The 13,427-nt window shown below is 42.9% G+C and overlaps 1 protein-coding gene across 4 annotated transcripts in view; it reads left to right on the forward strand.

Annotated features, from left to right (window-relative positions):
- Positions 1–607: 607 nt before the first annotated feature.
- Positions 608–13,427, forward strand: part of MRPS18A (mitochondrial ribosomal protein S18A) — a 21,492-nt gene continuing 8,672 nt past the window's right edge. For all 4 annotated transcript variants that reach the window (XM_015621564.3, XM_015621565.3, XM_033512609.1 and 1 more), the window contains exons 1-5: positions 608–725; positions 895–926; positions 3,618–3,722; positions 11,676–11,799; positions 12,611–12,677. In XM_015621564.3, the coding sequence (XP_015477050.1) occupies positions 626–725; positions 895–926; positions 3,618–3,722; positions 11,676–11,799; positions 12,611–12,677 (428 nt within the window). In that variant the 5' untranslated portion in view covers positions 608–625. The remainder of the gene's footprint in view (positions 726–894; positions 927–3,617; positions 3,723–11,675; positions 11,800–12,610; positions 12,678–13,427) is intronic.

Here is a 13,427-nt window from a genome sequence, read left to right on the forward strand (position 1 = left end):
GAGGAGGCTGTAGCCAGGCAGGGATCGACCTCTTCTCCCTGGCAACCAGTGCCAGGACAAGAGGACACAGCCTCAGGTTGTGCCAGAGGAGGTTCAGGTCGGATACCTGGAGAAATTTCTCTACAGAAAGGGTATTTCGACATTGGAATGTGCTACCCGGAGAGACGGTGGAGTCACCATCCCTGGAGGTGTTCAAGGAAAGAAAGACTGGATGTGGAACTCAGTGCCACAGTCTAGTTCCCATGGTGGCATTCAGTCACGGGTTCGACCCGATGACCTCAGAGGTCTTTTCCTCCCTAGCTGAATTTGTGGTGCTGTGATCCCAAGCTGACATGACCGCCGAAAAGCCCAAGCCCTCAAACGAACGAACAATCCACAACAACAACAAAACCCAAAAAAACCAGAAAAACCCAAGCCAAATACCAACCACAGTAAGCTTAAAAGAAACAAACGAAAACAATGCGGAGAACCACCCCGCAGAGAAGACGGTGAGCAGGGTAGAGGACACCTCCCTCCGCCCGTGCTGCCCCTCAGACAACGGGGGGGGGACGCGCCCCGAAATGGCGACGGCAGCACCGCCCCCCGCCGGCGGAAGCGGCGTGACGGCAGCACCGCCCCCGGCAAGATGGCGGCGCCCAGCCTGCTGCGCGGGGGGCTGCGGCGGATCTTCTCCGGGCTCCTGGGGAGCCGCTGGGCCGCGCCGCCGGCCCGAGCCCTCCGCCAGGGTGAGTCTGGAGGGGGCTCCGCACGGCCCCGCGCCCCGTTTCCTCATCGCTGTCTCGGAGAGATGGTTGCGGTCACTGTAATTCGCCCTCTTTCCCCGAACCCCAAAATGCTATTTCTTTCAGGCTTATTAGTCTCATTCTGGCTTCCCGTCTCTTTTTATTTTTGCAGTCGTGGAGGTGACTGAAGGCAACACGACCACAGTAAGTCCCTTTTCCTTGGAAACTGCCTTTGCCGCGGCTTCTCCCTCCTTCAGCCATGTGTGTGTTCGTGCCCTACCCCACAACAAGTAAAGGAAAAAGGGGGATGCTTTTCTACTTTAAAGACCTCTCAGGGTGTGAAGGCAGAGGCAAGGTAGGAGTTGTGAGTGTAGGTGAGCAGTGGAGGGTTTGGCTGCTGAAGGCCAGGATGTTGCTGGATGTTGCTGACCACCTTGTTGCTGGTGCCAGGTGCCTCCGGTCAGAGCCACTCATGAGCACCAGACCCCCTCGCTGCACCCGGGTAGAGTTGGAATCCCTGACCAGAGGCATTCAGGATCTAAAACACTGGAGGCCATTCTTCAGACGGGTTCGTTTCCTAAACTGCTGACATTTGGCATTGTCTTGGGTGTGGACAGGCACAAGGCAGGATTGCCAGTGGTTTTGTCAGTTCATGCTGCACAGGCAGTGCAATGTGGCCTTGCAGGACATGTCTGTGCCGCCTACATGCCACACACATCTCATGCCTTTGGTCTGTGTTGTGTTTGTTAACGGTAGTGTGTGCCATTTTGACTTCAAAGCTTCCATCTTATAACACACATGGTAAAAAAAAAAAATCCAAGTGAAACAGGTGTTTTCAAAGGAGGACCCTTAAATACTAAGGGAAAACTGAAAAGAAGTTCTGAAGTAACTGATAAAGAAGAGCACCTTCTTAGCTACAGTTTAAGGTAGAAAGGAAAATACTATAGCAGTAAAATTAGAAATTTTTCCTAGTTAGCACTATCTAATATGTTATACTTTTATCAAGAGAATTGTCATTTTTTAGAACTACTGAAATTACAGTTATTTTTTGTGTAATATCCTAGCATGAGTCTGCAATCCATCAGTCCCCCTGGAGGAAAATGTTGTCAAAAATGGTATAAATTTACAAACCAAAGGACTGATATGTTTCTCAATATATCCATTGGTCACTCCATTTATCTAGCCAATTCTACATCAGTCTTCCCTGAATCAATCTTTTCCTGCTCATCTTTATGTTTCCTCATTTTTAATCAGTACTCAAAGAAGGGTTTGATGTGAACCAATTAATAAATCCCAGAAAAATACAGATTTCACCAGCATACTGAGAATGTAAACCCCCTACACTCCCTCTTAGTTGTTTAACAGAAAAATAGCAACTGAGTGGATTAGCAGTATAGAAGTCCTCAGCAGCTGGGAAATAATTGCCAAAACTTGTACACTGAAATTTATATCAAGAAAAATTGATATTGACATAGCATTCTGAATCTTTATTTATTTCCAAGATGGAATTACAGTCTGAAGCTAGACTGGCAAGAATCAAGACTAGATACACCAGCTTCCCTGAAAATTACTGATAAATAGAAAATTAGATGCTAGCCTACATCTTATATTCATATAAGTCAAGTATTTGTTTTTGTAAAACTGGCTGATGTACTTGTGGGGGGAGGAATCTTACTTAAAAATTGACAATTCTGACTGAGGTACTGAGAGGCTTGAACTCTTAGTAACTTACCTGTTTCCATTTTTTCATCAGAAAGGCAGAAATCTGGGGTACGAAATAGCTCTGTGAGTTCAGCTGGATGCCAGGTTCCCATACACACTTACAGGAAAGGTCATGCTTTTCTCTTCCCAGGTTTTCAGGCACAGAACCTGATGTTTTCTTAAAATTAACCTTGCATCCCACCCAGGTTTTCTTTTTGAATTCTGGTGCTTGCACTCTTTGAGGCTGACAGTTGCTGTTCAGAATCTGCTTTTAATTTTAATATGACCAAAGGAAACTCCAAAATATCTTGGAGAAAAAAAAGCTTAGTTTTATTGTCTCTTCTGTTCACTTGGGTACAATTTGAGATAGCTCTTGCTTCCATTAGTAGGTCCTCTTAAAAAAACAAATGACAAGTGCACATGTAGCTAAGACTTTGTATTTCTAACACATCTACAATTAGGAAACAAATTTGTCAAGTTCTTCCTTCACACCCCTCGTACATCTCTTTGCATGTTTACTTGTGAGAAGATTTGAGTATTAGATGTCACCACTTTATAGTGATGTAGAAAAGATAATTTTATAATCTCATAAAAGAATTGTTCAGAGAATTAAACTGGATAAAATATAGGTATTATAAAATCTACAAGCCACACAGACATTTCCTAACTATCCTTTCTTACATTTAAATTTTGCTCAGAGTTTTCCCTGCTGGTGATTTATAATCCAGCAAGCCCCTGCATGTTTTCAACTATAACATGCATCTGCTATTCTGTGATAGTCTCATGTTCCCAGAAAAAAATGTTATTTTAAAGCTTTTGGCTAAAGGGCCTCTACACTTTCAAGGCATGGTGGTTCAAAAGAGTACTGCAATAAATGAAATACAGGTGGATATGATAACTTCATACTGACTGTCAGCTAGTCTACATTTTAAAACAAGCACAAGAATTTGCCAAAGGGTTTTCTATGCCCTTTGAATTTGTCCTTCTCCCTATAGTATGTGGGATAAGCATACCAAAGGGCTTGTTGTATCTATATAAAAGTGAGTTGAATGATGCAGATGCTGTTCCACTTATATCTGCACAGAATTGGTCAACCTACTGTGGACCTGATGAAAAGTATTCCTTGAGTCACAGGTGCAGGTAGAGTTGTAAGCTGTGCCTAATCATCATTACGTGCTCTGAATTGTTTCCTAGATTGAAGGGAGAATTATAGAGGATGCTGAAGCACCACCTCCTCCAAACCCCTCTGGCCAGTGTCCCATCTGTCGCTGGAACCTGAAACATAAGTACGATTATGTGGTAAGTTTAATGAAGAAGTTCCCCCAATCCTTATTGCTAGACAAGTGTTGCTCTCAGATCTATGTACCCCACAACCTGCCCCTCTTGTCTTTTCTTGGGTCTAATAAAGATACTTAACTCCAGCTCTGCTTCTCTTAGGTATGGCAAGAGCCTCCTACACAGTAATTGTTTGCCTTAGCTGATGGTGTTCCTGGGAAAAAGGATGAGCTTGTATCAAACAGGAGATTTGGAATTACTCACTTGGCCATCTGATCTGAAAAGGCCATGTAGTTCTTCTGTGCCCAGCTGCCTTTCACCATTGCACTTCCCAGAGAATCAAGCTGGAATGTAGCATTTAGTCAGTGGATATAGGCCTAGTTCCAGAGAAGACTGGACTCCAAGTCTCCAAGAAGACTTGACCATGTCAATTATATGACTTCAAGCACTATGGTTTCTCATTTGTCATTATCCCCTAAGTTAATAACTGTTTCATACAGCTTTTAAAATTCTTCATGAGGATGAAGGAGAGCATACATTTTTACTTACCTTGCAAGAAAAAGAACAGGTTTTATTCAAGCATTTTGCAGGAAATGCTAATGAGAAGTTTATTAACTAATGAGGGGATAGCTAACTAAACCTAAACTATGGGAAGGAAATCCTGTAGTGCTTTAAAACAAAAGCACAACAGTCAGGAACACTTCAGAATAAGAAATGTGATATAGGAGACACAGAATGTAGCTTTACAAGAGATCATTCAAACACAGAGTTTACAAAAGGACTAACTTCCCCCTTTGCATTTTCAAAACCCAGCACTGGAATTAGAAAAGAGAAAAACCAGACAGGAACATGCTGTTACTAAGATAAGGCAACAGAAATCTCAGAATAAGCTGATGTCAACAGGATTAGAGAGGGTGATAGAAATACATTGGAGAAAAATGTTTGTGGTAAGGTCTGTTAATGAGAGGAGAAGGGGTCTGAAAGCCACATTGGTTGCAAAATGATGGAGCTGCTTGTGTGTAGTCCTAGTGCACACATGCAAAGGAAAAATTATGATTTAATATTTGTATATTGATAGCAATCTGCAAATGTAAAACAAAAGATAAAAACAAATACAGTAACTTGAGCACTTTCTTAGGTACAGACCAGCAGGCCTGGATTGCATGTTGCCTCAAGATTTTGAAAGAGTTAAGTAACAAATATTACTTCACAGGATTTTTTTAAAGCATGAAAAAAATAATCCTAGGGAATCACCAAATGGTTTGAAAATGGCAAGTAGAAATACTAAGTAGATAAGATAGGAAGGAGAATGATGCTGATGATTACCAATTGGTAAATAAAATGTTGCAAATTCCGAATAAAAGGTGTTAACTAGGAGTAAAAGCAAATAGCCTGTTGGATAGGATTTATTAAGACTCATGAATTATGAAGAATATGAGTACAGCAATAGTACCAGACAAAATACTTGCAATTACTCCAGACAGGTGAAACAATGGATGTGAGATGTAAATGAAATATGTTTAGTGTCTTTCAAAGTATGTGTTGCAGAATTGGAGGCATTTAGATTCCAATGCTGTCAGTGATGCTTACTCAGGCTGGGTGCAATGTTAAATAGTGAAATAAGGCAGGGGAGAGTTCAGTATTTTCTGGCCTGTTTTTCCAACAGGGTGTGAAACCTGGAAATGCAATGAATCTGCAAATTATAATAAGGTGAAATGATAAACCTTAAGGTTTCTAAAATACTACAAAGACGGATCGTGTCTGTTTTGTGTTGCACACGTTCAAATGCAGTTTCCTTGCAATTTTTTTTCATGGTTGCTGAATTATGTTGTCATCAAAATCAACTAGTTACTTACTCTGGAAAATACTTTTTTAAGGTTCATATCATTTTATGTGATTTTTAAATGCAGGAAATAAACAGCATGATTAAACTGGATAATTCTAGAGATTTACAGAAAGCATTCCATGAGTCACACATTAACAACCCTTGAGAAACTATAAACTTATGTTCAGGGATGAAATAGAAGTTATGGCAGTGGATTACATCTTGGAAATTTATATATATATTTACATAGACTCTGTTCCTACTGCCATGTGTAGTAGAAGACTCCATTGAGTGTCTGGAGACGTAATCCATCAAAAACCAAAGAAGTTTTAGACAATGTGATTCTGTGGATTCTGAGTTCCAGGATTAGGAATTGGTCACAACAGACTGTGAAACATGAATTTTTCATGTGTTTGTAGAGTGAACTAAGTTATGAGTTTTCTTCCACACTTCATTTTGATTCTTAGATCCTGATTTCTGCTGTTCAGTAAAGAGGAAAGAGAAATCTAAATGTGAAGAGAAGTTCTGCAGCCAGTCTTGAGAATCATTGCTAAGATAATTTCTAAGAAATTGTGGTGCTGAGAGACAATCTAGAAATGTGTCCATCTCAGCTGTCACATAGATTTTGAATGCATGTACATTTAGTGTGGATATATCCAATACTCCTTCTAAACAAAAAGCTAACGAGAGCAGTGTGAACTGGTATTTTGGAACTGTAGAAGATTCTTAACGCATATTAAGAAACTTCCCTCTGTGGGGGCGATGAGAACTAGAAGTTTGAATTCTGGAGTAAATCACTTCTCCAGTTGTGTAAATCCCTTATGTTTTTGAATGCTTTGTACCAGTCACGGATTTTCAGGATTTTAAACATTAAGGTGAATAAAAATCTCCCTTTTCTACACTAAAGCACCCTCTGCTATTTTTTTCTTTGCTGTAGCCATGATGAGCAGCAGAATCCTGAGATGCTTAAGTTCCAAAGTGCAGGCATTTAACTCTGTGGGCAGTTAAACAGTGGGACAGTTTTCTCACTGATGGTTAATTATCCTAAATGTCTGTAAATTGGGAGCAGCTACTTCTGTTAAAGATATAGCCTAGTTCATACAGCATAACCTATATGCTGAGTTTGGTGAGAGATTGGAATGGTGGTTCCTTTGAGATTGATAAGCTGAGATCAGTTGGTAGCACAGAAGGGAAAGTATGAGCTTTTTTGCTTGGGATGCTTGTAATTGGACTGAATGAAGCACTATGAAAAGGGAAGTGTTGAATTAGCCCCTGAGGGAGTTGAGTAATATGACCTCACAGGACTTTCCTTTTGTCATGTGCAACTAGCACAGTCTAAAGTAGTGGCATAATGAGTTACTCTGGCTGTCAGAGAACTGGGGGACTAGTGTCTCCAAAATCATTAATCAAATGAACAGGCATTGTGAGCACTAGCAGGTCATGATTCCAACCTACCTCAGCTGTGGTGTAGAGGGCTGCAGTTGTCTTTGCCAGTTCAATCCTGATCCTCTGCTATGTCTCAGGATAACAGAGCTTAAGATATAAATTCTCACAGTTTGTGGTCTACATGTGTCTCTCTGTCCAGTGAAACTAAGATCTCGGTTGATTTTTTATTCATATCCATTGGAGATAAAAAAATTATTTTGGTCATTGTATGGATGCAACTGGATTGAAACGGGCAATTCTGTTACAAAATGCGTGAAGAATGGTGTACAGCTCCCAGGAGTAAGGGAGAAAGAAAAAAACTAGACTCTTGTATAACTGGAAATAATGACTGGCAGACTTGTCTGATACAGCCCAGTAGTAATTTGGCTGCACAGATAGAACTGTTCTTGCAGTAAATCAAAGTTTTAATGAATTGTGTCAGTCAAGGATCTTGCTTTTCAAAGTGTCTACAGACATTATAAATGCAGGTGCCCTCTGCATTTTGGTTACCATCTATTCACAAGAATGTGCAGTATATAGTACTTCATCTAGCAAGTTTGTGTAGCCCTTTTAGAAGTTTCCCCCCCTTATCCACTTCAAACATTATTAGTTTGAGCAGGCAGTAAATATGTCATCTTGCTTTGGCAACAGTTAGGGGAAACCGAACTGCAAGCTTTGCCTATTAGCCCTAGATTAATTCAGTCTAAGTTGTTTTCATCAAATGCTGCAGATTACAGGGGTGGGAATCTGTGTCCAGCCTCGTGGGAGCTGTCCAGTGATTAAAGCAAATCTGCGGTTGCAGGCTTGGCTGTCTGCTAGCACAAAATGTGAATTTCATGGAACATGACGGCACCGTGAGAACTTGCCAGACATATTTTTTAATTTGACTGCTTCACGTACTTGTTCACTTCCCTCCACAGCTGCCCCATGAAGTTGGCTGTACCTGTCTGCTTTCTCCCAGTGGTAAGATACATCTGTGTGAATACTCTGGGAGAGGCACCTGGCCTGTTAACTGTGGGGAATCTTCAGAAGTGGACAAACCTTTGGTCACATGTGCAGCATTTTAAGCCAAGCAGCGTGACTGTAATTTGGAGCTGTAGCAGCCGGGACATGACTAATGATTTCGATCAAGAAATGACTGCCACACCAGGGTGTTGGTCAGTTGGTGACACTGTTGGTCAGAGATGATAACAGAGAACAGATTTTCTTGATTTTTTTTTTCCCACAGGGAGAAAAAAAAATTATCTCCATTTGCTTCGCACCACCCGCCTTTGCATGGAAACACTTGATAACAAGCCTGTGACTCCATGAGGTGTGGTGGTAATATGAGAAATCACTTGGACCACACACACACCCTTCACAAGAGTGTGTGGCCTGCTTAGCCTTTCATGGCTGCAAAGACTGAAACTACTTCAAACTTGCCATCAACTCTCTTCTCCACAGAATAATGCACCAGGCTAGTGCAAAGGCTTGCAAATTTTTCTCTTTCTAGGCAATCGGAGCTGAACAGCCCTTTTTCACTTAGGGAGGTGTTATGTGCTAAATGCTAAACAGCAAATTGAGCTGTTGGCGATTTGAAGATCGAGAGAGCTAAAGAAGAGGAAAAAGGGGGATCTTGCTCTGGTTTCCCGAATCCAATCCAGTGTACTTCAGGAGTAGTCAAAAGTCAGTGCCCTTGGACTGTTTAGCTGGTCTCCATCCAGTTTCTACCAGTGCAGCTGGCACCATCTGGTGCCCTGGTTACTGTTCTCCTTGGCAGGGCCATTTTTTAGCTGGGTTGGGGGACACCGCTTCCCTTTTAACCATCGATGGCCTCCCAGGAACCTGCTGCTAGTTGCTCGACTGGGCTTTTCTCCTTCTTTGGATACAGCATTGTTCTGTATGATGCCTGATAAGTCATTTTGTATCAATGAGACATTGAAGTCAGTGTCTAAATATTGGTGGGCCTAGATGACATGCCATGTTTTCTAAGGAGCTATATCTGAAAATCAGTCTGAACGTGCTCACTGTAGACAAGTGGATGCAGAAAGAAAGCCAATTATGGGAAGAGGGAAACTGCGTGTCATGATGATATGTGAGGATGGTATTGATTGGGGATGGGGGTGAGGAAGTATGCTCATCTCCTCATTACTAACAGTCAGTAAGGCAGTCACAGAAGGATTCCACAGATGGAGTCACAGCACCACAGAGTAGCTGAGGTTGGAAGAAGCCTCTGAAGATATAAAACAAACCACAAAGACCTCAAACAAATACAAACTCTCAACATTTTGTCTAAAACTCTTGTAACCAACATTTTGTTCCAGATGACTGGAATCCATTTTTAAAAAGAGTAGAAAGGAGGAACCTGAGAACTACTGACCTATCAGCCTCACCTCTGTGCCTAGGGAGATCACAGAACATTCCCCTAGAAGCTGTGCTAAGGTACACGTATGACATGGAGAAGATGTGGTACAGTCAACAAGGCTTCACCAAGGGCAGGTCCTGCCTAACGAACCCAGTGGGCTTCATTGATGAAGTGACTCCATCAGTGAACAAAGGAAGGGCTTCAGATGCCATGGTCCCCACAACATCTTTCTTTCTAAATTGGAGAGGAATAGACTCAATGGCTTTACTGTTAGATGCATAAGGAGTTGGTTGGATAGTCACATCCAGAGAGTAGTGATCAGCTGCTCAGAGTCTGTAGACACCAGTGACAAGTGGTGTATGTCAGGGGTCCTTACTGGGGACCAGTTTCTATTTAGTACCTTCATTAATGACATAGCAGAGGGATTGAGTGCACCTTTGTCAGGTTTGCAGATGACACACCTGAGGGGCAGGATGACTTCCAGAGGAGACTGGACAAGTTCAAGAAGTGGGCTTGTAGGAATTCCATGCAGTTTAACAAGAACATGTGCAAAGTGCTGCACCTGGGTTAGCACAGCCCATGGTATCAACACAGCCTGGGGATAAACAGATGGAGAGCAACCGGTGGGAGAAGGACTTGAGGGTGCTGGTGAATGAAGAGGCTGGACATGACCCAGAAATGTGCACTCACAGTCGAGAAACCTATCCTGAGCTGCATCAAACAGAGAGTGGCCAGCAGGTCAAGGGAGGGGATTAACTCAATGATCTTTAGGGTCCTTTCCAATCCAAACCATTGTATGATTCTATGACAGCATCTGACAGAATACATCATTACCAGAGGGGCGCCCTAAATTCCAGCAGCCCCCTTGACAGCTGAGCTGGTCTTGTGCAGTGGGGGTGGGTGAATAATTCCTAGTTAGCTACATTTCTGAATACTTACTTTATATTCACTCGTGATTATTTGCTTTTGCAAGGGCAGTAAATGAAGGTAGGAATGCTCCAGAGAGCTCTTTGTAAAACAGCAAGGATGTGGGATAGGAGGACTGTGAATCTGTGAACAGGCAGTCAGGGTCACCCAACATGAAAAGCAGCAAGTACTCTTTGTTCTTGCCTGTTGCCCTGGCCAGGGGGTGCAAAGTTCTGCCATGCCTCGTTTGAACTTGCTCTGTCCAGACGCTTGCTGGCAGGTCCCTTCAGCTGCAGACAGCCTCTGCATGATCCTGCTGCCTCAACTAGGAACATACTTAAAAGAGCCATGGAGAACTAAACTCTCAACCAGCAGCAAGTCTGTTCACAGAAGGGGGAAAAAACAAGTGCAAAGTCCCTGGAGGCCCTTTGGGCCATTTTATGCTGATGTTAGGATGCCAAGAATGCCTGCTTAGATTGTCCTGCGGGGTATCTTTGCACTGGTGTTGTGTGTGGAAACAGAGAGCATGGATCTGAATCCTGGGCTGTTGTACTGTGTACAGTTAATGGGACACTCGTGCAACAGCTGTTGCTGCTGTGTTTAAAAATTTGTCATTCCAGCTCTGTGATACTATCTGATCCTAGAGATCCCTTTAATTTTGTTTTTATTAAAAGGACTGCTTTACATTTTTAGAGTTTTTAATTGTAAAGGTCAACAGCAGTGTAGTCTAAATGGTTCTTGAATCACAGACAAGCCCTCAGCATGCTTCAAGTGCTCCTTTCATCTACCATGACTGTCACAGCCTCACTAATGCACACAAAGTAGAAGGACTGAGTGCAGCAATTTATCCTATTAGTCCTTACTCATCAGCACATATTGTTTTCTTACACAAAGCTTCCTCATGCAAGATCTTGGACCATTTCCCTGCTCTCCACCCCTCCAAAGAGACGTGAGGGAAGCTCCACCATGGGAAACTAGATAAAAGTTTGAGTAGCAGATAGCACAGAACAGGCCTGCTCTGAGGGAACAAGGAGGAGGTCAGAGGTGATCTAACATATCTGTGAACTTTAGGACAGCAGCTGTGATGGCATTTCAAGTTGTGTAAACAATATGCATCTGTAGGTCTTGTGTAACTCTGCCTGAGTACCTATGACATATTATCTTAGCAAGAATTTTGGAGCAAGTAGTGCAACAGTGAAGGAGCAGGGATTGCAGCTGACATAATGTGTTTATAATAGTGAAGTCAGAGGAAGACTCAAACCATCTGAGTGACCTTACTAAGCTAAACTGGCATGCAGTGACAGCGAACAAAAGCCACGTGTTGTCAAGCTGCAGACAAAATGCGTAGAGAGGAATAATTTTTTGGTTTTACATTGTTTTGAGTTCTGTACACACCACAAGGCTCAGCACAACACCTGCAGTCACAGCAGTGAAGGTGGTTGGGGCACTGATGCTTTTGTCCTTCTCTCTCCTTCAGGATGTCTTGCTCCTGAGTCAGTTTATTCGTTCAGATGGGGGGATGCTGCCACGAAGGGTCACAGGCCTCTGCTTGGAGGAGCACAAGAAGGTTGCTGTCTGTGTGCAGATGGCTCACCGTGCAGGTTAGTAGCTCTGCCAGAGATAACCGTTGACTGTAGGGCATCTACTGAACTCCATGAGAGAGGTCTTCTGCCCAGTTGGTATAGCTCAGTGAGATGTCATTGTCCAGTCACCCACCAAACTCCTTATGTTCTAAGTGCTGGGACAGGGTGATGGAACTGAGATTACTGTTCTGCTTCCTCTGTGCCGTGACACTCCTGCCTTGACAGCAGACATTTATACCTGTGGATGAGATGACCATTGCAGAAAGATCTAGAAAGTGGCTCAGTCTCCAGTAACTAATGATTAAACACCTGCTTCTGAAATTACTTGATTTACCCAAGCTTGACCTACCCCATTAGTAATATGCAACTCGCCATCTGCCATGTGATGACTTAGTTACTTTTCCCTGGGAGTGGGACTCAGGTTGACAAAGTCAAGAGTATTGTGCTGATCTTTATGCCTGGTACTTGATTTGCATCCAAGTTAAATGAAGTGAGAATTTTAATAGTCAGGTTTTCCATCCTGGAGATGAAATCTGTTTGGTCACCAGTACCCTGTGTCCTCTGTAAAAGCCTCTGCGATGAGCCCAAGTGACAATGTCTTTGGTGTGTATTTCCTCCCTATACCCAGCACAACTTCCCAGCTTCTCTGGCTGAGGTGCAGGTTCAGCAGTGACTGAAGATAAAATGCCCTTTCTACTGTACTTGAGTTTTTGTTATGCTGTCCCAGCAGTGACCTGGGTTGCCTGGCTTATGAGGTGTAATGTGACTTCTGAATGCAATAGAAGCAAAGAGACACTGCAAAATATTCTCACATCTTTTTCTGTTTCAGGTTTGTTGCCAAACCATAGGCCTCCACTTCCTGAAGGGCATATTGCCAAGAAACCCAAACTGAACAGGTGAATAGTCTTGTCTTTCCACATTTCTCTTTTTCAGGAATACATTGGAAAGGGAAAAACAGTTCCTTACAACAGGGTGAGAAATGCCTTAGGCAGCAGGATTCATAAAGAGTACTCAGCATTTTGGAGATCTGTCACAATATTCTCTTGTCAGTCTTTATGGTCAAGTTGTATCTCATATAAACCCTTTATTCAAGATTAAAACTGACACATATGTTAGAATCTGCCTGCCCTTCCTCAGCTATGCTCACCTTCTCATCACTAACAATCAGTAAGGCAGTCACAGGAGGGTGCCACAGATGGAGTCACAGCACCACAGAGTAGCTGAGGTTGGAAGAGGCCTCTCAAGATTGTCTAGTCCAAGCTTCCTGCTTAAGCAGAATCACCTAGAGCTGGTTATTCAGAGCTATGTCCAGCCAGGTTTTGAGTATATCCAAGGATAGACCTTCCCCAGATTCTTCTGAGGGCAGCTTGTTCCAGAGAACCAGTCTCATACAAGACAGTGTTCTCTTACATTCAGACAGAACTTTTTTTAATTCGTGTCCGTTGCCTCTTGCCCTGTCACTGAGCACCAGTGACTGGGGAGAGCCCACCCCTCTCTTCTTTACACCCTCCCTTCAGGTACTTATGAATATTGGTAAGACCTCACTTAACCTTCTTTTCTCCAGGCTGAGCAATCCCTTCTCTCTTAGCCTTTTTAGCCCTCAAGGGAAGAATGGTGCCCAGGCAGTGATACCAGCAGTGGGGGGG

Source organism: Parus major, chromosome 3, assembly GCF_001522545.3.
Source record: "Parus major isolate Abel chromosome 3, Parus_major1.1, whole genome shotgun sequence".
Taxonomy (NCBI): Eukaryota; Metazoa; Chordata; class Aves; order Passeriformes; family Paridae; genus Parus; species Parus major.